Here is a 17332-nt window from a genome sequence, read left to right on the forward strand (position 1 = left end):
CCCCTGAAAACCACTGAGCATTGTGTAAAACTGTGGTATTGCCCATAATGGAATACACACAAAATAAAACAGTTGAGATAGAAGCTGCCTTGTTTTCTTTCTAACTGCAAGAATTTACAGCACTCAGAGATTTGCTGTTAAAATAAATCAAGTAGCAGCAGCATCACATCATAATGATAGAACGGACCCTTGGCCAGTATCTGGTGTCCCATTCTCAACCGGCGCCACCTCCTTGGTTTTACTGCTGAGCGGAGCTTCTGACCTCCTGGATCCGAAAAGCTCCACCTTCACCTCTAATGTCACTGTTGATCCATTCAGACATCACAGCAGCCTCGTAGTCCGGTTCCACTGCAGAACTCTGGCACCGGCTCGGACAGCGCACAGCTGCTCTGCCTCACGGCGACTTAAACACCCGCGCTTTGAAGGTTTCCCAACGCCACTGAGCTTCAAGCATTTCAGCCGGCATCGTAATGACATTCAGAGAAGGGCACTAAGGTTCCTGCGGCTGTATTTTGGGTCAGTTGAGTGCGTCCGTGCTGTTTGATGGTCACGGCCTTTACGTTTGTTTGCACAGACGTGGCAGCGTAGCGTTAGCGGCCAGCATAAACTACAAGCATGTTTTTTTATTTGTGAATTTTTTAAAAATGATTTCATGCGCTGGGAATAATAAATCTTCCCACAGTTTTAGCAATAACACAGTCGTTATTGTTCTAAAGAATGCTGCGTTTTTGTCCAACTGGAGGAAGACTGGGATTCAGCACAAACTATAAATGAATAGAATCAAATCTGAAATGTACCTTAATGTGAGGGGTGGAAAAGGCTGCAGGTAGAACACTTTTAGACCAGAGCCCCCAAAACCACAGTTTAAGCAAAGTCAACAGGCCTTTGTAGCCCTGATAAACCTGAATGCACAGTTCACCGCAGCAGCCATTTTTACTGGGCCAGACCTGTCATTTGACACGAAAATATGACCAATCCAGGCCACTGTAAAGTTGCCAGTCTTCTACAAGCCTCGGGAGCCGTGAGCCATGAAGGAGCCCAGCGAGAGCGGCGCAGCATCAGCGTATGTACACTGCAGGCTGCCAAAGTACACTCATTTAACACAAAACGAGCTGCGCTGAGCAGCCGCGTGTTTGTGTTAGGGATGATGTCAAATGGCCAGAATTCACTTTTCACATCAAATCTTTAAGATGTCTTCTCTCCGTTTATACGCGCAAGGAAACAAACATTTGCATTTCAAAGTTGCTCAAATAAAAATAAATGAAAAGCAAACCCTTTTATGGGTTTGGAGACCATGTTGGAAAACAGGTCAGGGGCGAATTGAATATTTTAATGGTTCGTAAAGGAGCTTCACAATGAATGCCAGGTTATGTGGAGAGCTCTTCAGCGGTTGCTCCTTATTCAGGCTTCACACCCTCCGGTCGAGAGGAGCCACATGACACACGGCAGAAGAAGGAAAGGTTGCTTCATTTTTGCTGATCCTCGAGTTTGCTGTTACAGTAAATAGCCGTTGTGTTGTATAATCACCACTAAACCACTCAGATTTGATTTATTGCTCTCTGCAGTCTTTAAATTTACAACAAATGGGAGCATGTTTATTGATTTCAACAGAGTCAAACTGGGCCTTTGCCATCAAATCATACTTGTATTTATTCACGTCCTTTTGCTCACGCCCTTCTTACGACTTACTGTTGACCTGAGGACCCTCATTTTATTTAGTGATCGTCCCGCTCTGACTCAACATATTCGATCTAAGTCAAAAAGAGAGTCGGATTCCAAGTCTTAAATAGTTTCCCAACTGGGACACAACTGATGTCTCACTTTGGCCATAAGCACGGGCTGACTCACGTGGAGCAGGAATGCAGCGAGAGCAGAAATCATAATAAAAGGAATCTTATTACAGACATTAAACGAGGCAAGAGAAAACACAGGAGGAGTCTAATGCCTGGACATCTCCAGTGCTTACACAGTGTGAATATATTTGCCCATAAAGCTCTTTGAAGGTGGCCCTGTCCGTTCCAGCGGAGCCCTGTCTGGGTAAATAGCTTTTGTGTTGACCTCCCACTGCGCGGGCTTGAATGTGTTTCCATAGGTGTCATTCTGTGCCTCTCGGCTGCTGCAGAACCCCGCTGCGCCGCTGTTCTCCGGGCCGCGGGCGCTCAGAGGTCCTGCCATCGCGGCTCGGGCGGCGCCGTCAGCGGACGAGGAGCTGACAGTGAGCCGAGGTCCCCTCTTCCTCCTCCTCCTCCTCCTCCTCCTCCTCCTCGCAGTAACGCTGAAGTCCTGTTTGATGTGAAATGATATATAATGTCTGGCGCGACGTCGGTCTCAGGTTACCGGGAGAGGAGGTGTGTGTGTGTGTGTGTGTGTGTGTGTGTGTGTGTGTGTGTGCGTGCGTGTGTGTGTGTGTGTGTGTGTGTGTGTGTGTGCGCTGCTCAGACGTGATGGTCCTCGGTGCCAGTGAATGTGGACTCCCCACACAATAAAAGACCAGCAACGCTGACTTTCTTAGGTATGTGTGGTTTGAAACTCAACACAGGTTTGCTCAGTGGAAAACCTGGGGCCCTCTCTTATTTATTCTGAGTATTTATGAAAACGCCACTGCTGTAGTGCCCTGAGTCAAGCGCGAGGCTCCTCTCCAGCCTCGGCCTGGTCGTTTTTTTAAAGCGAGCCGCACCACTTTTACGCTGAGTCATCAGATTCTCATTTCATCACAGCTGGGCCCGTAGCCGGACACTGTTGTGCGTCGTTCTGACCGTTAGACAGCGTCTGCTTTGAAGGATTTCATTCATTCGCCCGGTGACATGAAGCAGCACCAGTGCTCAGGCATTAAAGCTTCCCCTCCGCGCCCACGCCGACCCAGCGGCTCAGAGCTGCACGCCGCCGCCAAATTAACCCCTCGTGGTCCCGACTGGCTAATAGCCACTGTGGACACGCTGTGGATAAACACTGGCTGCAACTTCAACCAGAGACTTCAAAAGCTGGAACCATGACTATGCATGTGTGGAGCGTATCCCCTTCACAGAGGTCCATTTCATTTATTCCTCCCGCACTGAAACAACACAAATAACAAAGAAGTAGGAAGTGAAACTGGATTCCCCCGTTTAGTTCCCAAAACATCTGGTTTGGCCCTGGTTTTCAACAACTAGCATCCCCTGTGAGAGTAATAGACGGTTGTGTGCAATGTGTGTAGGTAACGAAATAATCATTTTCAAATGTTGCTTCGTTCAAATGCGAGCTAATTACCAACACTTAAATTGAGCCTCTGAGCTGGACCACCGACCATCAAGGGAACGCTCCTCCAGACGCGTTCCTAGCTATTCATTTATTTCTCCCCTACCGCTCCCTCACATCCATTAAAAATATACAATAATTGCTGCAAATTGATCACTTGTTTTACGGAAGTCTTATAAATCTGGGCTCTTGTCAGACTAATCGATGGCAGCAGGCGAAGTGGGCGCGAGGAAGAGGGACTGTCTTAAAGATGGGCCCGGACGCGTCTGCTATATGGAAGTACTCATGTTCTGTGGTCGAGCTGGGCCACTGTCATTTCCGAGGCATTTCCTGCCATCTGCGTTCAATCGAATTCTCTCACAGATTCTGCCGCGCTTGTAAATATCGGGTCCTGGCTGAAGCCGACTGGAGCGGCCGGTGCCAACCGGTGGAGCCGGCGCCAGCGGGCGGCCGACCCAGAGACCGGGCCTCGATCGCACAAGTGGAACCTGTCGCTCCAAGTCGCGGCGGCAGTGATGCTAGTGCTCTGGATTTATGGGCGTCAGCTCCGCACATCTGCTAAAGTTCCCAAATGTGATAACAATATTTCAAATGCTGTGAAATGGTTGATGTTTTGCAGATTCATATTTGCATATTACTTTGTATATGCATTTGCATCAGCTGTGCTCAGCTGTGTGACTAGTTCCACCTGATGTCCTCATGCACATGTCGTCGTCACTCAACCACAGAATTGTTTTTCAGTGTAACTCCCCTTTTAGCGGCTCTATTTAAATGTAGGTGTTTTTTGGGTGTTTTTTTGGTGTGGTTGAGCAGCACATTGAGCTGATGACTCCACACAGAGCAGCCTCCTGTCTGACCCGCCCGAGACTTTGTCCATGGTGCCCATCGGAGCTTTAAAGGTGTGTGTCTCTGTAGCAGCGTCCAGGACGCGTTCGCGTCCGTCTGCCTGTTTTTCAGCCTGAGCCCCTGACGCACGGCTCGCTCTCCACAAATGTGGGTCTTTCCTGGGAACTTATCGGATGCGGGTTTGCTGAGAATGATTAACTCTGGCGCTGTACAGATGTGTGGGCGCTATCGCGTTATGGTAGTGACTGCCAGAATAGATTTGTGGCTGTTAAACCTCTTGACTGGTCACATTCTTGTTGTTATCGAATGCTGTAGTTGCATTTGGCTTCAAAGCAGAAGACACAGTTTTGGTTTTACTGAAGCCTTTTTCCTTGAGTTTTCTGGCTCCTTTGTTCAGCTTCATCAATATTCCATACTAGCTGATCCTGAGCCTGGGCTTACGTTAACGCAGGTGACTGGTGCTAACGCCTGTGTGCCACTGCTGTGGAGCGTCACCTGTGGACGCTGACGGGGTGCCACCACCAGGTGGTGACATGCACAAGTGTAACAAGGGTTTTAATTAAGTTAATGAGGGTCGGACAGGAGGCGCGCGCGTGTGTGTGTGTGTGTGTGTGTGTGTGTGTGTGTGTGTGTGTGTGTGTGTGTGTGTCTCGGCGGCTGCCAACTATTTGTTTGTGCTCATGTCTGTGGTGAGCGCCGCTCCATGGGAAGAGCCTGGCATTGTGAGGACGCGCTCCAGCCACAACATGCGCCCTCTCCTCTAAAAGGCACAGAAGCTAATCATCCACCAACCGCTCCATTCATGTGTCCAACCAGCCTCATCCACCGTGGGCTTTTCTTGGCCGCTCGGCTTCTCAGTTGTTCTAAATGCTGAGCATTTGTGTCCAGAAACACTGAGCCGGCAGCCTCGTCTGGAGCCACATAGTCTCTTTTTGTTCACTCTAAAGTTTACTCTCTGAGAACTAATTCGGGCTTATTGTGTGATCACGCTGACCATGAGAAAACGGGGGGAACCTGATGGAGGGAGGATAACTGGATTTTCCTGCTCATGTCTGCTGGTGCTGCTAATCCCGCTACAAAAACACGCAGCGCTCCCTGCTCCACTTTAATAGTTTTTCTTCCTCCCGCGCTCCGCACCTGCTTTACGAGGAGCTTTCTCCCGAGACATTGTTATTTTTCATTTACTTGTGCCCCCAGGTTTTTCAATCATACGTCCATTACTAAGCAAACAAATAAGTTCCGGGCCTTTGCCGCAGACACAAATATAGACGCGGGTTATGAGATTCGCAGACGCCGGGAACAGCTTTGGACCTTAATACGCAACATCTGCACTGGACACGACGCACAACAAGCGTCCCGTGGTCACACTGTGTCTGCTGAGCCGTCTGGTGTCTGAGGAGCGGGACGCAGCCGTGACAGGTGGGGGAACACAATGGTCATTATCAACTGCTGAGGTGCTGAAGGCTGTGATTTATGCGGCCAGAGTGGGGCCGGTCGAGGTGTCACCTTGGATTTCCAAAGGCATCCGTCTGGCGGTTTTGGCAGTTTGTTGCACCGCGGGTTCAGATGTTTGCATCACAGTCCTGACATACCGCTTCCCTCTGCAACACCCTCCACCGTCTTTAAGTGCAATGCACCTCTGATGCCCCCCCCCCCCTTCCCTCCTTAAACCATCCATCCTTCTGCACATCTGCTTTTCATTGGGGCCTGCATGTCTCCGAAGACTTGAACGCATTAAACACTGGCACAAGCGCAGTCTCACTCTGGCACTTAACACAACGGTTAGGTGACTTAAAAGGGAGAGGCGAGAATTATAGAAAATGAAGTGTCACCGAAATAAAAAATCACCCCAGATTACCACCAATTACAGTTAATAATGCTCCGCAGACCATCTGCTGATCAGATGGAGGATGTTGTCTGCACAGAAATAATGATACCGCAGAGAGCGAGAAGGAGACATTCATTGAGGGAGACAGCGACACTGACTTTCAACTATGTGATGATGTGGTTTGATCTTTTCAATACTGTATAGACTGGAATGCTTTGTGCGGTAACACAGTCCAAACTGCTTATCATGGGATAATAGCCATGTTGTTTCAGAGGGGTTAAGTTCTGCCAGATTGAAGACATGTGTCTGTTCTGCTTTATTAGTCATTTATTAGTCACTGAGGTCAGGGGGGTGTTCTTAGCCAAGGCACAGCGCTGCTGAGCAGCACTGGGTGTACGGTTACAGTGGACCCAAACGGGCCACGGGCTGCGACCCACGTCAGCTTCATCCAGTTTGTTCAGCATGTTTAACAACCAGCGTAATCATCGCCGCAATGACTGCAACCTTCCACTCGACAGTGGATTCTTCCCTGATTGCCACAAATACACAGTCGGCACTTGTTCATTGTTTCTGTCCATTGTCTTAGTTTCAGCCGCGGCCGCATTAATCACGGGGAAAGCATTAGAGAGCGCTTTTCCGCCCGTGATGGTGATGCATCGAGGCTTCACGGCCGGGAGCACTGCGTTCCCGTGGGGGTCGAGACAAAAAAAAAAAACCCAAAAAAGGAGCGTGACAAATGATGGAGGAAAGATGACATCAGAGCAGACGCAGCGCCGCGGACTGGAACCTCGTTTCCACCCGCGGCCTCGGCCCAAAACAGAACCGTGCTTTTCTCAGAACAGGTTCTGCAGCCGCGTTTTCCCTTTTCTAACGAGACGTTGGCGTTGGCGTGTTCGTGCGCCGCCGCCTTCCCCTCGCTCATTCGCAGTGGGCTCCTCAGTTTACCGTCATCCTGGAGCGAAGCTGACTGAAAGGAACGTGCTACTTTAATTATACAGGAGAGGAGAGGAGCCAGAGTGAGTAATAGATACCATGTGATGACATTTATGGAACGGAAGATACCACTTTAGATGTAGCAGAGTATTATTAGACACCATGTCATCAACACGGGCTGTTCCTCTCCTCCAGTCCTGATCCATTGGTGTATTTTGGGCCGTGTTTTAAGAGGTGGATAACAATAGAGCTCTTATTTGTGCCTGCGCCTTTAGTCGGCACTTCTGACATCAACGGCTTTTTGTGAGGATGAGCCAGCACATCTGTGCGTGGTCTCTGCGCTGAACACTGGCCCCAGGTGCTTCTGGCACCGCGGTGCCTCGCTCTCCGGGCCCCTGTGCCTTTACAGCATCGCTCCCTAATGGGCCTGAATGCTTGCAACTGTGGCAGCACACAGCAGCCTCCCACCCTGCTGGTTCAAAGCCGCTCACCAGGACCTGCTACAAGTCCACAGCGAAGGCCAACGAGGGTGTCGGACGCAGTTTGGTCCTCATCAAAATTGATTGAGCGATAGGTTTTACATCCTGGAAGACAGTGTGTATTCTGTTATACATTTGTTTTTTTCCCTCAGAACGTAACATGCAATGAATTCTAATCCAGACCTGAAGGAATGTAAAGAACGCAAACATGCAAAGATACTTTTCTGAGCAGACCACCCATGAAATCAAAGAATGATTCACTCAGTCATTCAGCCATCACACACACACACACACACACACACACACACACACACACACACACACACACACACACACACACACACACACACACACACACACACACACACACACACACACCTCAGCCCCTGGTGCTTCCACCTCCACATCAAACTGAACGTTAATACATATTTAAATGGTCAACACTGGATCACAAAGTCTCATTCTATATCTGCTACATTTACTCTTGGGTCTCATCCAAGCCACCATGCGTTGAGCCTGTTTCCTCCAGCGGAGCGTGACTGATTGTGTTAATGTAGCAAAGCTCTAAATCACCACCGCGCTAACTTTCTGCTGCAGGGATCCAAACCTCTAACACCCGATTTACACTGTGACTGTAATATCCTGCAGACTGTGAAGGTGTCACTGATGGAGTTGCTGTTACACAAAGACTCAGGCAGGGGACTCTGCTTTAGACTCCTGGGAACGCTGCTACCTGTTTGTACTGAAACAAGTAAATTAAAGCCATGCAACACAGGCTTCGGTGACAATCAGTGTCTTTTTTCCAGACTGGTGGATGATTCCGCTACGAACTGTCACGCAAACCCATAAATGCAATTAAAACACATATGAAAGTCAGATGCTCACAGGAGGCTAGAACCCACATGTATTTGTTACTTCCCCTGAAACAACAGAGTAAGAAAACATCATCCTTATAAAAGTGGGATTTCAAAGCTGGTCTTGCCATGTTTTTTATGATGATTGCTCTAAATGTCAACAAGGCTACAGGATATAGGCTCCAGATCCAGGGACAGTGGATCTGTGGCTGTACTGTAGAGGCCCTGGTCATCATCACTTAGTTGATCAAACCAATTAAGAAGCTGAAAACTGTGCATCCATCCCCTGCCGCCATCTTGGATTATTGCCATGAAATAATTCTAATATTTGCCCTGATCGCCTCTCATATTGGTGTTTATTGTTTGTAATACGGTAATATTATGACATCTGTTGATATGATGTGGCACAGTTTGAGTGGTGTCAGGTGACTATGTCCAAAAGCATTCATCCTAAATAACAATGGTTGCATTATCAGCGTGTTGTTCTTGTTCTGGGATCTTTGGGTTTAACTCAATTCCATGCTGGACGTTTCCTGGCAAACATCTATTGCATGTTGTGGAACAGAATTGGGCTTTGTATCATAAGTGGGCTTCCATTTACCGGGCCGCCTGGTGTGGGTCTGTGTTTTATATGGTGGTGACGAGAATGTGTGTGAGAAAGAGCATGTGCATCGAGTCAGGGCCCCGTTGACTGAGCGCCAGTGCATCCAGCGCTCCATTATGATAGTGTTTTTATTTGCTTGTTTGTGTTCTGCTGTGCATGCCCATGGACAGTCAAGGCCTAATTAGGAGATCTGTGTTGATGTTAGTCATCTCCATCCTCATTCATGTCACTTCTGGCTATGCTCATTGAATTACGTCCGACTGGAGGCAGGGAAACACTTGGCGTCACATCAGTGGCTCCTCGAAGCGCCCCTCGTGCAGAAACGCAGCCGTGGGCGCTCACGGGCGGTGTCGATCGGCTCGCGGTGGAAGAAAACAGCGTAGGAAGGCAGAGTCGCTCCGAACTTGATAAACACGTTGATTTTTATTGCTTTAAAACAGAACCGAGTTGAAAGACATGTTGAGTTCTGAGCGAAACCAGCGTTGTTACCTCATTCCTCCGGCCAAACTGTTTATGCTTCCCGCTTTGCCGTTCCTCCACCTCTTTGTGTTTCTTCCATGACCCGTGAAGAGCAGAATGCAGAGGGGGCGAATAAATATTCTGAAATTTGCCTATGCTTCTTTTTTCGCCGTCCTGAGTCTCTTGATCGCCCCTCTCTCACCTACTGAGGTTCGTTCTCCTTTACTGATCGCAGATCCTTAAATTATCTCTCTTTACATCACTCCTGTCCGGCACCTTCCCATGTTCTTAACAAACAGGGTGTTTGGATAACTCCATTATTAATAGCGCACGCTGTGTGGTAACATTGTCAATAATATTGTTAGGAGAAAATTGAATTTGAGAAATTGAATTAGGAAAGTTGGAACAGGGGACGCGTGGACGCCTACGCGAGAGTCTGGAGATATTGACTTTCCCTGTACAAATATTTCCTCATGCATCAAGCGCCGCTTCACTATTTTCATTATACTTTGCTCCTATTAACAAAGCTTCCATATCTCATCATTTACTCAGATCTAAATGATAAAAACTGAAATTGTGTGATCAGTTGTACTGTATGGATCAAAACACGAGAAGAAGGAGCCTCATTAATGAACGTTCACTGCTGACCTTATGAACACATTGATTTGAAGTACTATTTTTCCAAAATGGACACATTGCCATTTGGAATACAGAACCTCATTTACTCCAGCAATAATATTTAATAATAAATCTCCCTGGCTTTATTTTACTGTCACCATTTGGACTTTGCCAAAGAGCTCTCTATATATCACTGAATACTACAGTGATGGGAGCCAACTAATTATTCCTCCAGAGGATATTTATCATCTAATAGGATTTCAACATGTCAGTGATGGCACGAGTCCCTCTGTAAACTGGTAAATCTTCCAGTGCAGTCAGTAGATCACTGAGGGAGATCTGCTTAGCCAGCTTTCAGTGCTGATCAGAGCGACTCTATGTCACAGCTCCGCTGGCTAAAACAATAGTCAGCGATACTGGAAGAAGTCGCGAATGCCTATTCTGTGCGTACAATGGATTAAAGGCGCTCTCCCTGCTCCATTTACAGTGAATGCCGACGCAGAGCTGGGTGACAATGAGGGCACCCTCATGGGATGTGGGCAGAGCTTGGCCCTCTCAGTGGGGGGTCATCCGGACGGGCTCTACACCCAGAACCTCCAGGGCGACAAGCCCACGCCTGACCTCCTCCTGTCCAATGGCCGTCATCAGGACCCCAGGTAAACTGTTGTTCCAGTTGTATAACCGTTCTGCTCGTGCTCCACTTTCCAACCTTCCCTGTTTTGTACAGTATTACTAACAGGTACAATGTGTCTTTCATTATCCGTATTCTAAATCAGATGCACACGTTTATAGTTGGAAAGCTCTACCCAGACTCGTAAAACACACTGAATGGGTATGAAGTACAACATTTATGTTTGACTAATGGGATTCTGCTGTTGTGCAACCTTTGACTACCGTTGGTGAAGGCAGGAGGAGTTTCCCGTGACTTTCTCCGTGGAGTTAGTCCACCTTATTTCCCCTTCTTCTTGCTCATCCAGCTCAAAGTGCTTCTGGACAGGCTGGTCTCATATTGTCTCAAAATATTTTCACTATAGCCAAACAGGAAATAGTGTTTCTGAATAGAAACAGGGAGGGGGCTTTGGTCTTTATTAATGGCGATGACAAAGTCAGCCACTGGCTTTCTCCAAGTCAAGCTGGCCTTAGCTCTGTTTTCTGCGCTCAAGGGAAGGTACAAAGACAATGCCTTCATGAGACAGCCTGCAGAAAAGAGAGCTCTTCTCACATCACTCAGGGGCTTTGGACAAAATCCATAATGAGCCAACTGACAGGAATGATTATGTAGGAGATCACAGCAACACATGGAGAAATCTGACCTGGCTTCTCCATTCAGCGGGGCAAAGATTCCCACCATAATACACAGTATTGTAAATGGTGACCCTTCATAGGCTGCAATTATGCCACCAAAACAGGTGACTCCCTATTTATCCTCAGCGTTGGGTTGGGTTGGGTTTAACCCCCTTTTGTCATCAAAGCCTGTCATATGGACACAGGAGCCATCCATCCCGCCTCCATACTCTATTCTTAGTCATAAATGCCTATTCACATCCTGCCACTACCAGAAGATCTGGTTTCATTTATTCATAAAAATCACATTAGCTCATCAGTGACTGAACCGTTGACATGGCCTAAACACTGGTACCGGTACTGCTAGTAGTGTTGTGTGCCCTGTGAGGATGGATTGGGACTCATTTACCAGGGGATGATAGATATTTGCTGAACTGAGAAATCTTGTAGGACGTATGAGTGGGAGGTGGAACTCGGTGCTACTGCGAGCATGGGCGAACCATCCTGGATCTGTCATCAGCCTTTGAGCTAATAGCACTCATATTCCGCCCTGTGCTTTGCTCCTTACAGATCCTCCCCTGCCTTTCATAGGACCCTGCCAGGGGCCTCACCCGGCCTGGGCTGCAGCAGCGCCAATGGGGCTCACTCGTCTCTCCCTTACCAAATCAAACAGGAGAAGTCAATGGGCTATAAGCTGTCCAGCGCAGCCTCTGGGGTCCACGCCGGACCTCAGGCCGGCTTCCAGAACTGCAGACCGGGCCACGTTTTGGAGATGCCCCGGAACGAACCAGTTGGAGCTCCGCATGCTAGCCGCGACGCTGGTGGCGTGTCCGGAGACGCGGTGCAAGCGTTTAATAATGAAGGTAACTCCTCCCCGCTGGCTTTGTCCCCGGCTGCCTCCCGTCATTCAGTGCGGCCGCTCAGTGCTAGCGGTTTGAAGAGACTCTGCCTCGCCTCGCAGTCCACTGTCGCCGCCACGAGTTCCCCGTCAGTTGTCGGCGCTGCCTCCGAGGACGCCGACATCTCCGCCGCCGCCGCCTGCTCCTCCTCCCTCTCAATGTCGATGGTTGCCTGTGTCAACGGGTTGCGCGCTAACCTCTCGCCAAGCCACGCAAGTCGCGCCAGCTTCTCCTCCTCTTCCTCCTCCTCCTCCTCCTCCACGTCCCCACCCTCCAACTCCTGCTCACGAGAAGCCCCCCAGAGGCCCGCCGCCCACAGCAGCCCCCAGCAGGCCTCGCTGCACGAGAGCTGCCAGCTGTCCTCACCTGCCACCTGCCTGCTGTCCCATTCCTCCTCCTCCTCTTCTTCCTCTTCGGTGTCATCACTGGAGCCGGAGCTGGGCCCAGGACAGAGCCAGGGACTGTGCGAGGACCAGCGCTCTATGCTGCAGGGGTGTGGAGCTGGAGGAACAGCTGGCGGAGGCGGCGGCCCAGACGGGTTGGGGCTGCTGATGAATGGGGCCCTGATGTCCGGGATGCTGCACATGGGGCCTGAAGCTGGGACTCTCCTGGATGGAGGCCAGAGGTCAGCGGCTCCCCTCAAACAGGAGCCCATTGACGATTTTTCTCCCAGCGAAGACGAACTTTTTCAGCATCACTATCACTCCCGTTTGAGCGGTCGCAACGGGCACCTCCGCCACCCGCACCACTCCGCTCGACCCGCAATGCCTCCACCCTACCACCTCCACCAGTATGTGGGGGCCAGCCCCGGGGGCCAGCTGCTCCACCAGGGCCAGCAGACGTCACCCGCGGCCTCACTGGGACCCAAGCCCACCCCTGGAGGCCCCCATGGGACCCACCCAGGCCCAGAGCGGGAGGACGCTGCGGGGGGAGCGCTGGCTGATAAGCAGGTGTGTCGCTGGATCGACTGCAGCGCTGCGTACGAGCAGCAGGAGGAGCTTGTGAGACATATTGAAAAAGTGCATATCGACCAGCGTAAAGGTGAGGACTTCACGTGTTTCTGGGCCGGCTGCATTCGTCGGTACAAACCCTTCAACGCCCGCTACAAGCTCCTCATTCACATGAGAGTCCACTCTGGCGAGAAGCCTAACAAGTGTATGGTGAGTCATCAAAAACCACTAAATACTCTACACTCCAGTATATAATTATAACAACTCGCTAAAATCCCCTTATAATCAACTGCTTTAGTTTTACTAATTTTTCAAAGTATTAGGTTGTATTTATTAGCATATCGGTCCAGTTTGTCCCATAATTGCAACCATCTGTGGAAGAAACATTTTTTTCTGTTTCACTTTAACACATGAACATATTTCAGAAAGTAATTTTTGTTTTCACAACACGTCCACTCAGTCCAAAAACCAGGCTGTACTTGCTTCACTGCTGATTACATTTCAACAGAAACTTTTATTTTGTTTTGGCTGAGAAACATTTATGATTATAATTGGTGTATTTTTAGTGGGTTCCCGTGTTTTTTTTTTCTGCGAGGAGATGAGCTGCTGTAGGAGCAGCACCGCCTCGTCAGTATAAATAGATTTGTGCTCGTATTCTTTACAGGTAAGTCTCCAGTTGCACAAGTCAACACACTAATCAGCGTCAAGCTGTCATTCCCTCTTGTCCCCAAGCGAATGGAAAAAGGCCTCCAACGTTCGGAATGATTCAGTCCAAATACACAATTAGTCCACAATTTGTGTTGAGCAAAGTCATGTTTATTTTCACAAGCACTCTGTTTTTTGAGCAGGGATTCAGATCATGTAAAGCCAGCACATATGGTTAGCATAACCAAACAATGCCCACACTTGATCCTCTTAAATGGGAGCTTTTAAATGTTTAGATGTCCCACAAGTATTAAGTGAATTGGCTTCATATCCAAAGCAAACATGAGGAGAAATGTAGTAGTCTGGAGCACGGAGCCGCACACGGAGAGCGAGCGGCGTTTACTGGCCTCGCTCGCCCCACGGTTCCCTTCAAGAGCAGAAAAAGAACTGACGGGTCCCGGGTTCCGCTGCAGCCGAAGCCGAAGTCGCAGCTGCTTCGCGTCACGGCGTGAACGTCGCCGCTTGGAAGCAATTTGCTGCGAACGTGGCGTTTCCTTGTGCTGCTGGCGAGGACGGAGACGGTGCGTTCGGTGGCGCGGCCGCGACTGCTTGTTTATGCGTGTGGTGGAGGAATGCGTAAACGTGTCACGGCCAAGGTGTGTGTGTTTGTGTGCGTTCTTGGAGATGTTTACCACATGTGCGCTCTAGAACAATTAGGCCCAGTGTGGACACGCCGCTGGATTCTGTCTGTACGAGGCCTCTCCACGCGCCCTCGCCCCCGTCACCCCGGTCTCCACACGTGACCTCGCGCTCACGGGCGCTGACGTGGGCCCTCACAATAGGAAGTATTGATTCCATATCGTCCTGCTTCTCCGACGGAACACAAACAGAACTGTGAAATGTTTTCAAGCTCGAGTCAACGCGTCGGTGTGGGAATCAGAGACAATAAACATGTCCCCTGTGCAAACGGTGTGTTTGCATGTGGCTCCTTCAAGGAACCTGCCTCCGAAGGAGCCTCTCCTCCCTCTTCTCTCGGACCCTGTGTGCTTTGGCCACAAGCGCCGATGCCTCTCGTGTTTGTTATGTTCGTGCGATAGACAAAAGCGTTGAAGAATTCAAGCAATTCCAGCAGAGGAAACAGATGAGACGTTCAGTTTTAGGAGCAAATGCTCCAGAAGAACCGGGGCTAATCCCTTTATTATCTTTCCAGTGGCAGATTCCAGCGGGGCAGCGCTTATGAAACAGGTCTCTCCTCATATCCAGACATAACACAGCGCTCTCCTTCCCCCCTCTCCCCCACCGCCTCCCCCTCTTTCCGTCTCTGTCCATATACGTACTGTACTTACATATATATATATATATATATATACAGTATTACATTTTCTTCATACAGCTGCACAGCATTTGCTTCATGCTGCGTCTTGGCAGGAAAAAGTCATTATCACAGCACCCACCACGTCCCCGACCTCTGCGTGAGCCTGCCACAGTCCGTACCTGGCTAATATTTTAAGAAATTCCGCAGTCTCCACATGTAGATGGTTGAGTTAGTGGCTCCTGAAGGTTCTGCAACCTCTTAGAAAATATGTTTAATTTCATTCTCCCCACACAATTAAAGCTGGCCCTGGGCTGTTGTTTGGGGCAGGCGGGCGCGCGGGGACGGACATGCAGAAAGGAAACAGCATAATCTCTCTGCAATATCCTGTTTCAGGACTAATTCGCTTGTTGTTTTAGTTTATTACATTTTTTCCTGCGTCTGCATAAATATTAAAAATATATCCAGCAAGTATCCTTGACATGGTCCCAGACCTTGATATTGCTGTGCTCCGAGAGACCAGCAGATTTGGAGCGACTGAATCCTGAACTGGGATGAGAAAGTGGTCAGATGTTCTCTGAGAGCGTGGAGGAGTCTGTGGGGAAGTGATGCGGTGCATCTGCATGGCAGAGGGATTTCAGCCAGGAGCTCAGCATTGTGTACTTTATTTGGTTTGTTTGCTTTAGTGGTTTTGGTGAGATGTCAGAGAAAAGCCTGCTCATAAAACAAGTAAATAATCGTGCGCCTTAAATGTTATTAGAAAAGATTGAGTTGTTCAGATCAAGGGTGAGAAGTCACTGGGCCGAGGCATGAAGCTGCTTGTGTGCTTCTGTGTGTTTCTGTGACACAGTAGTTATTTGCAAAATTGAATAGTGAGACTTATTTTGGAAACAAGCAAAGCGCAGTTGCTGGAGCAGCAGGTTTCCTTTGGCTCAGACACACATACCTGTACATGTACAGCAAAGAAGATGTCAGATGGTTTGTGCAACATACAACATTTTTCCTAAGCTCCTCATATTTTTCTCCTGCCATTAATGTGAATGTGAATGTAAAAACTAAAGAAAGGATAGATTTACATACTGTGTCTTTGTGTTACACAGGCACTCACCCATTTCACAATAATAAAACCCAGCCAGGACAACCTACACAAGTACACACACAGACATACCACTTGTTGAAGGAAAGTTGGATGTGGAGTCTTGTTGGAAAAAGCAGAGATCATGGAATTTCCTCTATTTTTTTTACAGACGTGAATCTAGCAAACATATATATTTAGGTTTACCAGTCTGATTTTTTTGGAGATTGTGGACGTCCTTCAGGAGCAGCGAGCATAGGGGCAGGACCTTCCAGGAGTAAATGCGGTCTTTTATGCACAATCAGCTCAGATGCTTAGATTAAACAGGGAGTGCCATTAGCTAATTAAAACTGAGGTTCAGCACATGACCCGGCTTTTCCTCTGAATGCCGCCTGAAACCCGAGCTGTGTGGCCACTCTTTGTGAGTGACATTGATATTAATGCATTTGTACCTGTATGGGCTTCTGACGTTCTGGCCCGTCTGGATGACTTTGGGTCCAAACCTCTAAATCCAGCTTCTTATGGTCAAATTAAGCCACAGTGTATTTAAATGCTGGTAAAGAGGACGTTGAAAGGCTCTGACACGCATGCGAACATGAAACGGTTTGATTTATTTATGTATTTCTTGTTCTATTGTAATGAAGGCTGGAAGCTGGCAAAGACGCAACGAGCCCTGATCAGGCTCAAATCAGCATCTGGCAGAGGTGGCGTCTAGCTGTGTGCCTGAAGGCCCCGCGTTGAGCACACCATCGTCTTATTTGTCCGTTGAAATGAGCCCAGGTAGCTGCTTTCTGCCACGTCCCCGTCCTGTGGTCGTCCTCCGTCTTCCTGTCAGCTCCGCTCCGCTGCTTGGCAGTCGGGTCAGGATGCAGAAGAAGGGGAACGCAGCCCCGTCCGTGTGATAAACCTGCTGGCTGATGTTCTGGCATGTGAATGGAGGTCCTCCATGCAGATAGATGGGCCGTGCCTGAGTGGTGCGGGCCAAGCTTTTGTCAGCTCAATCAGGCTCTCAGTCTTTTACAGTGATGTAGTTTTGTACTCAGCCCCCAGCGCTTCCTCACCGTTACCCTCGTTTATTATCTGGATGTGAATCTGGGGCTTGTTTTTCACAGCGTACATACTTTTCTGTTCAAATCCTCCAACTACCACTGCATTTTTATTTTAGTGTTCGATTCAGTTCCTCTATTCATCATCACCACTGCTGTATTGGACTGAACTGGACCCAATGAAGTGGCCCGTGAGTGTATTCACCTATTTTCCAACTGTCGTTGCCTCTGACATGATTGAGCTCCGTGGGGTCAAACAGCGACAG

The 17332-nt window shown here is 48.9% G+C and overlaps 1 protein-coding gene across 3 annotated transcripts in view; it reads left to right on the forward strand.

Annotated features, from left to right (window-relative positions):
• LOC114853899 (zinc finger protein GLIS1) overlaps window positions 1-17332 on the forward strand; it is a 49859-nt gene that overhangs the window by 9209 nt on the left and 23318 nt on the right. For all 3 annotated transcript variants that reach the window (XM_029147789.3, XM_029147787.3, XM_029147788.3), the window contains 2 exons: window positions 10343-10511; window positions 11710-13198. In XM_029147789.3, the coding sequence (XP_029003622.1) occupies window positions 10343-10511; window positions 11710-13198 (1658 nt within the window). The remainder of the gene's footprint in view (window positions 1-10342; window positions 10512-11709; window positions 13199-17332) is intronic.

This window comes from Betta splendens, chromosome 4, assembly GCF_900634795.4.
Source record: "Betta splendens chromosome 4, fBetSpl5.4, whole genome shotgun sequence".
NCBI classification, from domain to species: domain Eukaryota; kingdom Metazoa; phylum Chordata; class Actinopteri; order Anabantiformes; family Osphronemidae; genus Betta; species Betta splendens.